The sequence below is a fragment of the Nycticebus coucang genome, chromosome 8 (genome assembly GCF_027406575.1).
Source record: "Nycticebus coucang isolate mNycCou1 chromosome 8, mNycCou1.pri, whole genome shotgun sequence".
Taxonomy (NCBI): Eukaryota; Metazoa; Chordata; class Mammalia; order Primates; family Lorisidae; genus Nycticebus; species Nycticebus coucang.
In genome coordinates this window covers 7,377,222-7,394,141 of record NC_069787.1, presented here as the reverse complement: position 1 = coordinate 7,394,141, position 16,920 = coordinate 7,377,222, and the positions used below count along the sequence as shown (strand labels likewise).

At 49.0% G+C, this 16,920-nt stretch overlaps 1 protein-coding gene across 1 annotated transcript in view; it reads left to right on the top strand.

Annotated features, from left to right (window-relative positions):
• SYN2 (synapsin II) overlaps window positions 1-9,413 on the top strand; it is a 181,278-nt gene extending 171,865 nt beyond the window's left edge. Inside the window, exons 11-13 of the mRNA XM_053600409.1 lie at window positions 1,310-1,370; window positions 5,286-5,523; window positions 7,814-9,413. Coding sequence (XP_053456384.1) covers window positions 1,310-1,370; window positions 5,286-5,523; window positions 7,814-7,949 — 435 coding nt within the window. The 3' untranslated portion in view covers window positions 7,950-9,413. The remainder of the gene's footprint in view (window positions 1-1,309; window positions 1,371-5,285; window positions 5,524-7,813) is intronic.
• Window positions 9,414-16,920: the final 7,507 nt, after the last annotated feature.

Below are 16,920 nucleotides of genomic sequence, written 5' to 3'. Positions count from 1 at the left end.
AGTTCTCTGGGAGGAGGATGTCTGAGTGTCCGAGTTGATTCTTTGGCAGCCGTCATTGGTGCCGGGGGTGAGGCCCTGGGGCAGGGCTGGCAGAAGCAACCTTGTGGCTCCACAAACTCTGGAATCATTGTCGTCTTTCACCTGAGCACCCATCTCAGGCCAGGAGAGGCCATGACACTGACGGCCAGACTCAGAGGCCGGGGGCAAGTGGGGAACAAGAGGAGAAACAGCTATAACCAGAGTGGGGCTGGGGGCCACATCGCAAGGGGAGGGGCATCCTCCACCACAGCCCTACCTCAAAGCCCTCCTTGACATCACCATCAGCACCTCGGCAGGCTTCAGCTTCATGGAGATTTTCCCCGTTCTGAACTTGAGCTCCAAATGCTCGCCACCTTTATACAAAATGCTAGGAGGTATAAAGCTGTCAGAGCAGTATAGAAAGAACTGCGGCTGGGAGGAGAGGTGTGGGATGAAGCCACGTTGCTGTTATGGTAATAATTGCGGTTTGGGAGGGAGCAAGCTTGGCCTTTTACAAACATTCATGTCTTACTTGGTCCCTCTAGGTTAGTAGTTCTCAACCTGTGGGTTGCGACCCCTTTGTAACAATGAAAATACATGGCGGCGTTAGGAAGGTTGAGAACCACTGCTTCAGGTGATGCCCTGTCGTCAGGTCCCTTCCCAAGGAGGTTCTCAGCCTTCTCCAAAGAGTGGATGTGTTCCCTGAGTCAGCCCTGGAATTAATCCCACTCTCAGGTTAACTGGAGAAGTGGGCCAAGCCCAGGCTGGTCACCTGGTCATGCTGTGCTCACACACACACACGCACATTCTCACACACTCACACTCCACACACACGCTCTCCTCCCCAGCCCCACCCCACTCGCCCCAGGAGCTACCTACAGCCCAACCCAATCCCGGGAGTTTCCTGCTGATCCTCCCTTTCCTTTAGGAAGTTGGACTTGTACACAGGAGTGGGAGCTGGACACCAGGCAGGCCCCAAAGAAACCAGATGGTGTTAGAAGACAGAAATCTTCTAGAAGGAACAAGTCTGAAGGGGGATGAAATGGAAAAGCGGTTGAGGAGGTCTCAGGCATTGTCACCAGAGCAGTTCTGAGCCCCAGACTGCCCACACTGTGCCCCAGCAACATGCAGAGGCTGAGCAGCCCCGGTGAGAGGTGTTCCTGGAACCTCAGAGGCCAATGGCTGACCCCACCGGCTCCCACAGCAGCCTCACCACCCAGCCACAGGGTTTTCTTTGGAATTCATGCACTTGGAGCTTCGAGTTTACCTCTTCTGCATTTTTGTCTTCCAGAGCGGAGCGCTTAAGGATCCAGACTCGAGCAAGACCCCACCTCAGCGGCCACCGCCCCAAGGTTGTTTACAGTATATTCTCGACTGTAATGGCATTGCAGTAGGGCCAAAACAAGTCCAAGCTTCTTAAAGTGATTGGTAGTTAATTTTTGAAAGCAGAAATTTTAAGCCAAAAATAAACAAGAAAAGAAAAGAAAGGAAAGCAGCGGAGGGGAGCAGCAGGCCCCCCCGCCCCGTGCCGTCGTCCGTGCTCTTTCCGTGCTGACCGGACTCTGTTCCTCCTGTGCAGTGTCAGCCCCTCGTCTGGTCGTTTCCCCTGCTCCTGCTCATACTTGTAACGCTCACTTCTGTTTTCTCTGTACAACTTGTGACTCCAGGGCTGTTTGTCAACAGTGTACGCAGGAACTGTGCCTCTCCCAGTCCAGCGTGACTCCGTCTTCCAGGTGGTTGATAGTATTTTTTAAAGCATTACATAATGCGGGGGCTGGGGAGCAGCAGGAGTGGCTGGAGAGAAATGAGAACCCTGCAAACCGAGCCCGACTCCTCTCCTTCTCCTCCCAGGCTCAGATAACCCCCTCCCCACCCCCACTCTCCCTCCATGAATGTGCTTGGGAATCTCCATGAACTGTGCTTTCTGCTTCCTTTCTGCATGACTAGGGCCAATAGCTAGAACTTTAAGAGATTTTCAAGATCCAACTTCCATAGCTCCATCCGTTGAATCTGAAGGCGTCTGCCCTTTTCTCCATTTGCTAACGTGGTGCAGTTTGAGTCCATGTGAATAGGCTGGCCGTGCCTGCTCAGCTCTTGTGTTTTCAGTGATGACATGAAGTACAAAGAACAATCTATTTCCAGGAATGTGTTCCATATTTTACATCCCAGTGTACCCTTTGTTTTTATTAACTAATTAGCTATGAGATTAAACAAACAAACAAAAAAGGGGGCCACTGATGTGCAATATCAGAGTGAACTTGTGAGTACTTTGTGTTTTGATTTCAGTCTCCCTAAGTTGTTTTCTTTCTTTGTCGCTGTTTCCGAATCCACTGTGTGTACGCTTCTGTGGAACCGAGGCTGCTTTGTATTCCCCAAAGTTTGACCTGTGAGCAGAGACGATGCTTTGGCAATGTTGGACGTAGAGCGCAGGGAGCCCCTGACAGTCTGGGAAGGGTTCGACCTTTCTGCCCTTGTCCCTTCCCGAGGCAGCATAAACGAGACCAAATCTAAAACGTCCCAATCACTCGAGCGGGTACGCTGCCTACAGAACTCTGAGGTGGACTCCCACTCTGGTCCTCAGCTGTTCACAAGAGCCTTGCAGAGTCCAGGGACAGAGGAGCGTTCTCTTGCCTGGTGAGAGCTGTCTCAGTTTGAGCTGGTATAGGTTTTGGACAGAGGCTCCATGGCTGTAGCTCTTGAAGAACACTCCGCCCCAGTTTGTCCTGTTTCCTCCCATGAGCAGCACGTGGGCAGATGATGAGGCAGATCATTGAACCAGGCCTCGTACCCAGTGCTGCCTCTTGCCACCTCCTGGCCAGGCTGGGAACGGGCAGCACGTGGCCGCCTCTAGCACCAAGGTCCGTGGGAGTCCCTGCCAGTAGTTAGCCTGTCAGAAGAAATGTTACTGCCAGCTCTGCTTGTACAGCCCCTCCCACCTCTGAACTGACACGTCACTGTTCTGGACTCCCAGCTGCAAGGAGTGGCCCGTGTTGGTTGTATGTAACAACAGTCGCATGTTACAGGCTCGCACCCTGGTTCCTCCTTCAGTTGCTTGCAAATACAAGGCCGCAGAGAAATGCCTTGAGCGCGAATGTTCTCATCTGTGGCCCCTGCCTGAGAGGATGGTGGTGGTGGGTCTGTTGTAAATACAAACATATCTGCATATATGCACTTCCAGGCGGGTTTGCGTAAGAATTAGGTCCTTAAATACCTCCCAATCTGACGAAATGACAGATCGAAGTAAAGTCATCTTTCCCGGAGTGGAGGAATACATTTTTTTAATGTGTTTTCTTTCTGTCCTAGCGGTGAGCTTCTGGTGGTGTTGCTTCTCTGCATGTTATCAGTGTGTACATCCAGGTGCTTTTCATGTGATATTTGTGAGCCACTAGTCCAATTTGAATGCGGTCAGGCTGCAGGGTGGTGTCAGCCGAGGTCTCTCAGGTGGGGGAGAAACTGGCTAGGGCTCTCACTGCCACACACACACAGACAGCAGCACCTGACTGTCCTGTGCCCTCAGGCAGCATGCTAAGGGACCACTCTGTGGCCTGGGGGACAACCGTGTCACAGTATAGGATTGCCGTTCAGGTGTTTTGTATCCATTTCTTTTCTGATGTTGTCCCCTGTTTTTGTACTGATCCAGCTGGGAGAACCTCAGCCAATGCTGGAAGTGTGATTGAAGTAACTCTCTTTTGTGACTCTTGTACAGTTTAATGTGCAATAAAGGAAAAGTTATATCTGTCTTCAGTGTTAAGTTGTAAAGTTTCTGGCTATTCAAGTATCTTTGTACAAGTGGGAATACATTCAGGTTTCTTTACAAGAGGCTGAGACACCAACCTGCCTTATTTTACAAGAAAATGTGAATACAAATGATGATGAACTTTGGAAAGGTTAACATGAAATAATCCACTAACCTGTCATCTTTACTAGTTATTTGATTTGAACTTGGAACTTCTTCAACATGAAGAATCTCATTTATCTATGTATGTATTTATTTCTGTGTAACTAACCCTGGTGTTAACTAGTGACTGATAGTAACAGGGAGCAGTGGGAGGTGAGCAGACGGTCTTGGAGGCACAATGGCATAGGCATACAATTCTGCCTCTCCAGGGGATAGGGGTGTGCTGGTGTTTCTAGAAAACTGGGTAATAACACAGTTCTTGGCTACGATTGAGTTTCCGCAAGCCCACTCCTTCCAGCAGGTCTGTGGATGTGGACTCTGGGATTGAGGCCGAGAACCTGGATCTTCCCGGCCGAGCATGCACCATGTCTACTAGTCAGCATGCGCTAACGGAGATGTCTCTTGATTTATTAGTATAGGGCCACACCCCCTCCCACAGCAAGTTCTGAGCAATCTGGTATCATACTTACTGCCTATCAACTCCCAGAGGAAAGAGGACCTTTATTATCTCTGGGCCACCAGCTAGTTCTGTGTCTCGTTCTGGGAGGAGGGTATGCTGGTCCTTCTTGGGGGAGGGGTTCTTCTTTGCCATATGGTGCCCACAACACCCCCCGGGGAGAATGGGATTTGGTGTCTGGAGAGTTTCACCCATTTACCTGGGAGGTACATTGTGTTAGAGCCTCTGAGGATGGAACTGAGAGGCAAAAGAACACCCAGGAAGAAAGCATTTCTCCTGGTCCTGGGCACGCGCTGATGCTCCAGTGGGCGTGGCAATCAGTGAGCAGGCTTGGGGGAGGTCCAGGGGAAGCAGCTCCATAGAACTTTCCCATCCCTTATCACCTTTGAACACCATCAACTTAAAAGGTAACTGAGACTTACTTTTGTAAGCGGTTACGATTGGAAAAGCCAAGGTGCAGGGAAGTTTGGTGACTTGCCCTAGGAGTCATGGTCGATGGCTTCTTAGGTTCTCTGATTCCCAGTCCAAGGTCATGTCCACCTCCCTCTACTGTGCCCACTCTGTGAGACTTGGGACTTCCTACTAAACCCCAGAGCAGGGTGGCCTACACCTAGGGTTCCTCTGTAAGAGACCTCACCTCTGACTGGGTCTGCTCTTCCCCTGTCATCGTCCCTAGCCCCCTGACTTCCTCTGCGTCTGCGTTGCTGCGTCTTGGGGATGAAGCAAATAGCGGTGGTGGTGTGTCAGGGTGACCAGGGACTCCGTGGGGAGATCTCCAGGGCTTCGAGTGGCTTCTTGTAATAGTGCTTATGCTTTTGGTAATTAACTAACCACACCCTTTGAGACGTAGATTCTAATAAGGAAACCCTTTGATATGGTTAAATTATGAAGTTTTTCTTGTACTGAACCTAGGGGGCCCTGGGCAACCCCAAGGAACACAGCCCCCAGGCAAGGTGCTGCCTCCGCGCCGGCTCCCCCCTGGACCATCACTGCCACCTTCCTCCTCTTCCTCTTCCTCCTCCTCGGCTCCTCAGCTGCCAGGCGGCCCCACCACCCACGGAGAGGCACCCTCCAGCAGCAGCTCCCTGGCAGAGGCCCAGCCACCCCCGGCTGCTCCACCACAGAAGCCCCAGCCTCACCCACAGCTCAAGTAAGAGACACCCAGCAGCTCCCTCCCCCTTCCTGCCCCTCCGCACGCACGTGGGCTCCAGAGCTGCTAGAAAGCACCTTCAGTCAGGCCTCCTCCTACATGTATTTTGTAGTGGGATTTTGGGTGGTTTTTTTTGTTTTGTTCTTTGGTTTTCTTGGTGAGAGGAATGGTTGGAGTTGACTGGGGAGGGGAAGGAAGAGGGAAGTGAAAATCTCAAGTGCAGCTAGAAGCTCAGACCCTCCCTCCGCTTCCTGCAAAGTGGTAATGCTGCCTCTCCAGTCTTAGGCCAGCTTAGGGTTTGGGCTTGGTTTTTTTGTTTGTTTTTTAACCCCATCTCCCACTCTTTTTCCACTCCTTTTCTCTCTGTGTCTCTCTCCTTCTGAAAGTTTTAAAAAATCTTCCCTGCCTCTGACTCATAGTTCCGAGTGTACAATCAGCAAGGCTGCCCAGAACAAAAAGGGGGAAGCAATTAAATCCATTTCAATTTTTTACCTTCCACTCTGTCCAAAGGAGGGCAGTCTGTGGTGTGGGCAGCAGAGCAGTCCCTGGGTGCACATGCTGAGGAGCTCTGCCCTCTGTGGTCCCCTCATTCCTAGCAGTCACCCTCAAAGCCCCCCTTGTTGCTGTGTAGGGAAGCCCTGCACTGTCCTGGGGTGGTGTGGATACTGGTCAGTTCCAGCAGGGAAGCCTCTGATTGTTTCCAGTGTCCCCAGGCAGACAGGCAGCTATAGTCTCAGGGGACAGGAGTGATCTTCCCATGCTTTTCAGAGTGAGAATCTTAGTAAATGAATCTTCAGGGAGGGAGAGAAGGGAATATAGAATTTTAGAGTTTGAATGAGTGGCTCAGAGATCATCTAGCCATTGCACAGTTGAGAAAACAGATTTTCTTTCTCAAAGCCACTCTTTAGTTAGTGGCAGAGCCAGGGTTGGGGGCTCGGGTGTCCAGATGGTCACTTTGTCTGGGTCTTCCAGTCCTGCATGCTGGGAGCAGCATCATCCACTCACACTGCCCGCTCTGGCCAGTGGCACCTCTCACATCTCACCTGGCCCATAACAGCCCCTCCACCCAGCTGTTTTCTGCGGCTGACTTGCTGGTCTCTCCTACCTCCTAGCTGGCCAACTCCAGCCCCAGTCTGAGGGCAGATCCTTGGGCTGTCCCTGCCTCTGGGCTGAAGTTGTTGAACAGAGCCAGCCTCTGATGACAAGCTAGAGGGTTGTTCTGGGTACCCTCTGTCTGTGCACAAAGAAGAGTCTCCTCTCCTGAGGCCAGCATGTCCACCCAAGCCAGGAGGAAAGGCAGGGCATCTGCTTAGGGTCTGGAGAAGGGAGTTTTCTGGGCTGCACCCAGCATTTAGGGGCAGGACGGGAGTTCCAAGACCCCAGGAGAAAAGATCTAAAGCTGGAAACCTGCAGGAAAGAGGGTCAGTGGGGGTTGAGCAGGAGACAGGCCCGGCCACTGGAGAAGCCAGCCCCTGTGTCCTCTCTGGGAATGTGAGCCTGGCCTCCCCACAGCCTCGTGCCTTCACAGTTTTTCTCTCTGAACTGCTAGTCTCTGACATGAAAATGTGGGTGATTTGGGTTCTTTTCATTAAACACATGCAGGCCTCCTGTGCCCTGGGACACCCTAAACCCTAGAGACCTCATCTTAGGGCTCCCGTGAGGGAGGCTGCAAGGGTGATCATATCCATTTTAAGAACAGGGAGATTGAGGAGTTAGAGTTTTAGGCCTAGCTCATAGGTTCTTTTAGAATCTAAGAAGAGGGCAAAATATAGCCTAAAGATCATTGTGTCACCAAGCATCCACTTGTCACTTAGGAGAGCTTGAGCCCTAGAAAGGCCAAGAGGGAGGGGGTGGCAGAGCCAGACACTGCCCCAGGTCTTCTGATGGTAGCTGCACATGGTGACAGTCAACGGGACAGAGAGAGCAGGATCACAGGCCCCTTCCTCCCATCTGAGGAGTAGGTGCGAGGATCCCAGGTCAGTGCTGACTAAGCCAGGGCCTCTGGAATCTAGCACTGGGACCTGTTAGCGTGAAACACAAGACAGCCTGAGAGGCACCCCTTCCTCGTCTCTCCCTTCTCTCTCTCGCCCCCCTGCTCCCTGGTTCCCACGCTGCCCCCCACCCTTTCCTGTTTCAATAGCCCTGAAGGTGGGGAAACAAGCGTAAGGGTCCCCCTGGTCCCCCCTGGTGGGAGTGGGGGTTCCAGCTGTGCGTCCTCGTGTTGCCGTCTGTCCCTGCCTCGCCTGGGATGCCACCCCTTCTCACCTTGTCTCTGGTTTTTATCCTCAAGCAAGTCGCAGTCCCTGACAAATGCCTTCAGCTTCTCTGAGTCTTCCTTCTTCCGGTCTTCAGCCACTGAGGATGAAGCCAAAGCAGAGACCATCCGGAGCTTGAGGAAGTCCTTTGCCAGCCTCTTTTCAGATTAGCTCTTCAGACACACGGGGTACCCGGCCCAGCCGGGAGAAGCATCTCAGACACTCACCACCAGCAGTCAGCTCGCTTGGTGGTGATGTCCAGTGACCCTGACCTGCGTGGTCCCCCCATGCTCCGTTGTGCTGAGTGATGTTGTGCAGCCCAGAAAGGATCATGTGACAGTCTCAGGGAGGTGCCTGCCCCGCCAGGGGCACCTGACGTCAGAGAGGAGAGAGCTGCTTCCCTGTAGTCGTGAGCGTTTCCCTCTGAAGTCATCGTCCGCTGTGAGTTTAGTGGCCTTATTGTGACAGCGCCATCATGTCTTATTCTTCCCTGTGAAACCAGGATTACTCAAAGACTCCTGGCAGCTTAACCTAGCTCAGTCGCAGCGCTAAGCATGCCCCCTGCCTTTAGTCAGTGACACCTGTTTGGAAAGCAAATACTTCCCCCGAAGTGCTAAAGCTCTAAGTTGTAGGAACTGTCCCCAACCTGGATCCCTTGTCACACCATGTTAACACCCACCCCGTGAGGGCCTAGACTGCAGTAGCAGTGAAGCACCCTGGGTCTGCTGGTCCTCAGGAGAACAAGGATTTCAGTCTCCCCTTCTGCTCCCTCTGGAGGGTGGTTCTTATATGCAGTCTGCAGTAAGAGTGCAGTGGGGTCCCACAAAGCCCAGCCACGGTATCCTGCAGAGGCCTGCGATTGAGGGTGGGCCTGACAGACGTCCACTCCCCGTCCTGCAGTGATCTTGAACTCCAAAGCTGCTGCACAAAGGAGAATGCATGCCACTACGACAGCAGGTTACCAAGTGTTGTGTTCATCTCCTAATAAATGTTAAGACTTTTTGGTGTAATAAAAGCAGCAGCATTAACTAGCATTTGATTTAGCCGTGGGGTCTCCCCTCAGCCACCCTTTAGGCTGAGAGAGTGTACGCGAGACACACATGTGTTTGTGAGTGCAGGGAGGGAAAAGTCTGGGAGGGTGAAGGCGCACGTGTGTACGTGTGTACGTGTGTGTGTGTGTGTGTGTGTGTGAGAGAGAGAGAATGATGGCAGGTGTACACCCATGTTTACGAGAGTTTGAGAAAATCTCCTCCAGGACAGCTGGCCTTCCTCCATCAACTCAGCATTTCTACCTACTTCACTGAACATTTCAAGCTTTCAAATGAGCACAGCACCAGCACCCTGGCTCCCAGAGCAGCAAGGTAGACTGGCTGGTCTGGTCTAGCATCCAGCTCCTCAGCAGCAACCCAGGAGGCTGCAGCAGCCGCTGGCCTGCCGTGATGAATGGGGTCCCACAAAGCCCAGCCCGGCACCCTGCAGAGGCCTGCTATTGAGGGTGGGGCATGACGGACGTCTCGGCAGCTTCTTCATGTCTCCCCGATACTCAAGCATACATTCCAAGGACCACAGAGCCGTGAAGATAATTACCAGTCTGCACTGACGAGAAGAAATCAGCATATGAACCAGATGTTAACATAATACCTAAACGCTAATAAACCTCTAAATGATTCCCTACACACGAGACTTATCCTACCAACCCAACAAGATAACAGTCTTCCAAAGGCCACACCGTTTCACTAACTCTCCTCATGAATGGAAGATGCTGAGAGGTCAGATGATGACCTTCTCTGGTATCAGGGTCTTCTTTCTAACTCATTCCCTATTTTCAGGGTTCAAGGATTGAGAATGGTGCCTTCTTCTCACACCTGAAAAATAGGAAGGTGACCCTCTGGCTGAGTGACATGGGGGGAGGCCTCCTTCTGCAGCGCACATACCCAGGGAGCACCCAGCAAACAAAAGGCCAGGAGCTGTGGGCTCCAGGTAACTCAACTTTGAGGTTCCTTCCATTCCCAACTACAGTGGAGGCCAAACTTCCTCCTGGCCTCTTGTGTTCCAACAGGACAGAAACACACACATTTTATGTAATGCTTTTACATGCACACGAGAGTCTTCATAAGGAAAATGGACCTTTTAGGTCCAAAACTTACATACCATTGTAAACAAAGAATGATAAATTGTGAGGATGTGACAAGACAAAGGGCTCTGACTGGAGCTGGTGAATTGTGGGGAAATGACTAGGAAACATATAGGAAAACTAATGGAAGAGAAGGGTACAGATTCAGGGTAAGGCTTTGTACAGATCCATGTCAGCGTCCACTCCCTGTCCTGGCATCAGATGGCTGTCCTCTTCTTTGTAGGTTGGGGAGGCACCTTTCCCACGTGAAGTTTTAGATCCTGCTTCAGGCAGAAAAGGAGAGGTCAGGGAACCTCCTGAATCTGTTGTAGCTCCATTGCCTTCAGCTCAAAATAATCAATATGCCCAAGTGGCATTTTTTGAGGGGCACACTCTGAACTCTGTGACAACCAAGACCCTACCACTTGTGGTTGATTCTATCCCTCTGATCCCAAATATGTCGTCAGAGAATATGTTCATTAGTCAAAAGGCATTTATCGGAGACTTAAAATGAACACACACATGATGGATTCAAAGAAATACAGGAGAACCTCCATAGCTGACCACTTCTCTACACTGCCCACCTTAAGTTGAACTAATTTTCACAAACTGGACACCACATGTACGTATCAACACAGTAGGCCTAGTTCTTTGTGTTGACCACCTCTGTGCGTTGACCAGTTTGTTACAGTCCCTTGGGCAGTCAGCTTAACAGAGGCTCTGTTGTAGTTGCTAATACTTTCATAGTACCTATTAAATTTCAGGCACTATTCCAAATACTTAACATATACCAGCTTATTCATTCCTTACAACAAGCCTACATGATAGGTGCTATAATATTATTACTTTACAAATGAGAAATGGAGGCTCATCAAGGTCCAATGGTTGCTCAGTCAAGGTCACCCAACTGGTCAGGTGAACCCAAGCAGTGCAGCAGTACAACTCGTAGTCTTAACAACTCTGTTATATTTTATTTAATCTAGCAGAGGCAACAAGACATGATTTTATTACATTTTACATAATGTGATCAGGAAGTAAGAGGCACTCAAAAAATGCTTCACTTCCATACCCACCTCCTTTCTTCACTGTCTTTCTATCCCCTGACCCGAGGGAAAGGTGGATGAGAGGTTAGGAAGCTTGTCACCAATGCTGCTGACCCCTTGTCCTAAACCATGAGTAACATACACCATGTATCTCATTCTGATCAAATACAATTCTGGTTCTTAAAAAATTACTCATTCTTCCACATGTGATGTCAGACCAAAACCCACAAGTGGCTTATTTAGAAAATGAGTCAGCCTGGAACTGCTAGGGGTGACAAAAAGGAGAGGCATTTACCAGAGGTCATGCAGCACCCTAGTCCAAAGAACACATGGATTCTGTCCAACCCTTAGTAACAGGGCGGGACTGGGGGTGGGGGACTTCCATTCAAAAATAGCCCTCTTAGAACCTACTAAAAATAGCCCTAGAGACTAAGAAATTGGCAACTCACAATAATCAATAAATATTCAATGCATGTTGTAATAAAAAATGTCTCCAAAATGTTCCTCCCAGTCCTCTGTAGACCTTGAAGCCTTTGGTCTTATATGGGTTATGACCACTGTGAAACCACCTAGCAGTTTATGGGACTTCCTCCCCATGCCTTCACTCCAGATCAGTAAAGACAGACAGCCTCTTCCCTACCCTCTTGGAACTCACTCCCATCTCCTTGAGTTAAGATGAACTGATTCTGTTCTTTATTTATTTGTGCACAACTCTATACTTGGTACTTGCTAAAACAGTACATTTTGTGGGAGGATATAAAAATGAGTTCAGCAAGGATTCTGCCCTCACAAAGCTTACAGTAAGGGAGATAAGTTAATATAAAGAAGAAAGTGAAGTGCCATAAGACACATGAAGTCAAAATGTTTGTAAGAAAATTAAGCTTTGGTGAGGAGATGGGACCGTCACGTGTTGCTAGGGGAGCATGTGCTAGTATTACCACTGTGGGGAACAATTGGGCAATATCTAATGCACAAACCCTGTGACTAAGCAATTCCATTTCTGGACATTTACTCTAGACACTCTCTTGCAAGTGTACATAAGGAAGCAAGTAAAAGAATATTGGTTGCACCATTGTTTATTCAAAGAATGGAAACAACCATCTCTCCTAGGGGAATGAAAACGTATAGTGTGGTTTATTCACAAATTGGAATACTGTGTAGGCCTGTGGTCCCCAACCCCCAGGCCACCTGTGGCCTGTTAGGAAAGGAAGCTTCATCAGTATTTACAGCTGCTCCCCATGACTCACTGCACAGCAGGAGGCAAGTGAGCTGTTAGCAAGGAAGCTTCATCTGTATTTACAGCTGCTCCCCATCACTCACCACACAGCAGGAGGCGAGTGGCCTGTTAGCAAGGAAGCTTCATCAGTGTTTACAGCTGCTCCCCATGACTCACTGCACAGCAGGAGGCGAGTGAGCTGTTAGCAAGGAAGCTTCATCAGTATTTACAGCAGCTCCCCATCACTCACTGCACAGCAGAAGGCGAGTACCCTGTTAGCAAGGAAGCTTCATCAGTATTTACAGCTGCTCCCCATCACTCACTCCCTGCCTGAGCTCCACCTGTCAGAGCAGCAGCAGCATTAGATTCTCCTAGGAGTGTAAACCCTACTGCAAACTGTACAAGTGAGGGAATCTAGATTTCAGGCTCCTAGTAGAACCTAATGCCTGATGTGAGTTGGAGCTGAGGCTCTGATGCTGGTACTGGGACCGTGTAGTTGCAGGGAAACAATCTCAGGGCTCCCACGGATTCTGCAGTATGGTAGTTGTATAATTATTTCATTAGATATTATAATGTAATGCTGCATAATAGAAATAAAATGTACAATAAATGCAATGCACTTGAATCATCCCCAAACCATCCCCCTACTCTGGTCAATGGAAAAACTGTCTTCTGTGAAACCAGTCCCTAGTGCCAAAAAGGTTGGAGGTCGCTGATGTAGGAGTTAAACCAAGTATGTGAGGAATTCAGATGAGTTCAGATAAGATACGGAAAGAGAGTGAATAAGATGAGCCGGGCAAGTGTGCAGGAACAAGAAGCAGTGTGTGTGGTTGCAGGGGAGTGTACTTCGAGCCCAGGTGGTCAGCGAAGGCTGCACCCTACAGATGAGCTGCACAGCCCACAGGGAGGCCAGCTGGGAGGGCAAAATGCAGTCCCAGAATTTTGTAGCCTGAAGTTGCACCTCGTTCTGTTCCTTCTTTCTACAGAGGAGAAAATTGTAGCCCAGGCAACTTCAGAGGTTTGGCAAGGTCACAGAGGTAACTGGTAATAGAAGCGAATGAATCTCAATCCTATGTATCTGATGGGCTGTTCAAAACACCATCGTTTGGCAGATGAATGAAATGGGTTTCATTCCCAGGAATCCTCCAGGCAGGGAGAGGCTTAGTGGAGCATTTCATAGAGGTCAGGACAAATGGGAAGAGACAGTGTCCGGCAGTGGAAAGAACCTGGACTTTTGGAATCAAATCTGAGTTTAAATCCTGGCTCTGCAAATTATTAATGATCAACTTTGATTATAAGTTGTTTAGCTTTTCTGTGTCTCAATTTTCTCATCTATAAAATGACTACAACACCACCTTTCTAAGGGGTTGTCTTAAGAACCAAACGAGCTAAAAAACTGTTCTTAACAGCAGTTAGCATGTGAAGGATCACAAGACCATCTCTGTCTCACAGAGAGAGCACAAGTCCCACAGTCCCCGCTGCGACTCCGCCAGGAGCAGCCAAACGCCAGCCACGCCTTTCTTCAACTCCAGCGCCTGCTGAGGCTGCTGGGCAGTTCCAGTGCATCTGATGCCTTTTCCTAGGGCCATGCTTATTTTAAAGCTGAATTGGCTAAACTGAGTTGAGGGTAGACACCTGGGGAGGCGGAGGCTGCTGCCAAGGTATCACGCCAGCAATGAACACACAGGTATGGAAGCACATGTGTACATGCTCACGTGTCCCCTAAAACCACTGCAGCTATAGAAATGACAATACTCACCCAGTGACCATTGCATGCATTTTCTTTTATTGCGATTTTTGGCCGAGGCTGGGTCTGAACCCACCACCTCCAGCATATGGGGCCGGCGCCCCACTCCTTTGAGCCACAGGTACCACCCCTATTGCATGCATTTTTAAACACCTGCACCACATCCTCACTCCTACAGCAGTGCAGCTCCCTTCAAAGCAATTCCTTTGGAAGACTAAACATTTATTCCTACAAAGCTGGTGCTTATGCTCAGAAAATCGTTGCCCTTGGCTCTGTAGTATGTGAGTGGAATTTTCTGTAACTCTTGGAAGATCAGCTCTTTACTTGGAACCCAGAAGTTCCTGTGCAATCTTTTCTGTGCGTTCAGTGTATTGCACTTTTTGGCAGGTTCTCAACACACACAAGATTACAAATCATTGCTTTAGGAAGTGAATTTTGATATTTTTAAAAAATAAAAACACTTGGGCGGCACCTGTGGCTCAGTGAGTAGGGCGCCGGCCCTATATATGGAGGGTGGCAGGTTTGAACCCAGCCCCGGCCAAACCGCAACAAAAAAATAGCCGGGCGTTGTGTCGGGTGCCTGTAGTCCCAGCTACTCGGGAGGCTGAGGCAAGAGAATCGCCTAAGCCCAAGAGCTGGTGGTTGCTGTGAGCTGTGATGCCACAGCACTCTACTGAGGGCGGTAAGGTGAAACTCTGTTTCTAAAAAAAAAACACTCAATAAAAATTTCTTAGGATTCAAATCTTACAATTAAGCTAGATGATATGTAAGGTCTATAAGTCAATGAGATGTTATGTGGCTTACAAACGGGTTCTAAAGGAAATTAATCCCAGAAAAGGTGTTCCAGACAAGTTTTTCTCTTTATTTTCATAATATTTTATTTGATTAAAAAAGAGATACATTTGTTCTAGAAAATTTATGAAATACAGAAAAGCACAAAGAAGAACACAAAATAAAGTTTTTTTATTCTATCTCTATCTTTGTGTCTCTCAGTCATTCTCATCTAGATAAGTTTTGAACAGTTACTCTTTGAAATAAACATCTAGCCCCACCAAGGTTATCAGTTTTGAAAGAGAGGAGATGCATTCCAACAGGTGCATTCTGTTGTTCGCTAAAAATAAACTTCTTACTGCTGTCTAATTTGCAGATTACAGGCTACGCTCAGAATAAATTTTCCCTTTCAAGTAATCATGTGAATTATCCTTCCATTGGTATAGCTCTTTACAATCTATATGGCCCTTGGAGCTTAAGTCCTTTTACAACTTAAAAAGCACTGATTCAGCTGTCATTTTGTTTTATTTTTATTTATTTTTTATCAAATCGTAACTGTGTACAATAATGCATTTCATTTTGCTTGAGCCCCACGAGGTTCCCCGTCACTGTAGCTCACTTCACAGCATCTGGGCTTGGTTTGGGCTCCCTGGAGATGGTACTTTTTCTTCTACTTAAAGTCTTGGACTTGAAGCCTGTTGATTGTAAACATGTGGGAAAATAATGCAATTAGGCGTTCCCTGTGCTCCGCCCTCCTGTTATTCAACACCCTGTCACTTGGAGAACTTGCTTTCTATCTTGCCTAGATATTGATGGAGTCTCTCTCTCTCTCTCAAACACACACACACACACACACACACACACACATGCTTGTCCACTGGTCTGGATTCTCAGGACTCTTTCTTGTTTCCTGGGCCCTACTCCCCAGCCTGCTACCTTTATCAAGGAGATAACCCAAAAGAGAAGGGAAGGCGGGAACACCACGGAGCTGTTTACAGGGGCCCCACCCCTTGTGTAAATGAATGCTCCACGGGGAGCCCCACCCCTCTGGTCATTTTCAGCCACCTCCTATCCACGCACATCTCTTCCCATAAGAATTTCCACCCTTCAGCTAACTCCTCCAGGCAGGTCACAGCAGAAAGCTACAGCCACCTCTGTGGGTCAGGTGAAGATCAGCGGCCTCGGACAAACCCTAGCTGTTCTAGACCCAGTCCCTAGGGAAGCGAGGGTAGTGCTATGGGACTGCCCACGGGAGGGGTTCGGACTTCCTGCATCCACTCTGGAGCTCACTGGTCGTGCTAGAGAATTGCAAGACGAGGCCCAGAGGGGTTCCATAGACGCTCAGCAAATCCTGACCTTTCTATCCCCGGAGGACCTCCAGCTGGTCCTGAGGACTGCGTGGTCAGGCACTAGAAGGAACTTGGACTGCTCTTTTGGAGTTTTCCGGGACTGACACACTCTAACTCTTGGGCTCTAAAGACACTTTTGATTTGAATATTTGACACCAAAGCAGTGAGTTGCTCGATATATTTCAATACAACACCAGTAGAAAGACAAGGCCAGTAGGTTATTTCTTCTGAAGGACTGATCTTTATTCTGTCCTCCTGGCTGTTACGGGGATGATCACACCCCTCATCACGACAGCCTCCTAACTGCAGCACCCGGCTTCGTTTTCTTGCCCAGATCTGCCACTTCTTTCATGATCTTTGAAAGCATCATGACCGAAATCTTCCTGTGGCTCCCTGGGCTTAGCGAACATAGCCCAAACTCCTTAACATGCTGTTTAAGGCCCTCTACAGTCGCACCTCAGTTTACCAGACAGCCTAGGAGTAGGTAAGTATCCAGGCTTTGTGCTGGTTTCAGTACAGGTTGTTAGCTGTGGGGCTGAACATATGACGCAATTCTGAACCTCCGTCTCCCCACAAGTGACAATTTTCCCTCTCTCAATTGGTTGTTGTGAGAATGAAATGAGATAATGTATGGAGAGTGCCAGAGCTTGATATGTGGGTCACCATGAAAGTTTTGAGACAGACTGTGTTAAGTCCATTATTTCACTTGCAGGAAACAGTTGACAGCGTCCTTTCTGATTCGTCTGTTCAACTTTCAACTCCCTGAGCTTATTGGTGTTGTTGGGAGGGCTTTATTTCTTTTCATCTGTGCCGATCTTAACATTTCTTGATTTTAGTGTGTCCCAATCCTTTCATAATGACCCCTGTACATTTTATTTATGGTCACTGTTGTTTTCCAACCTC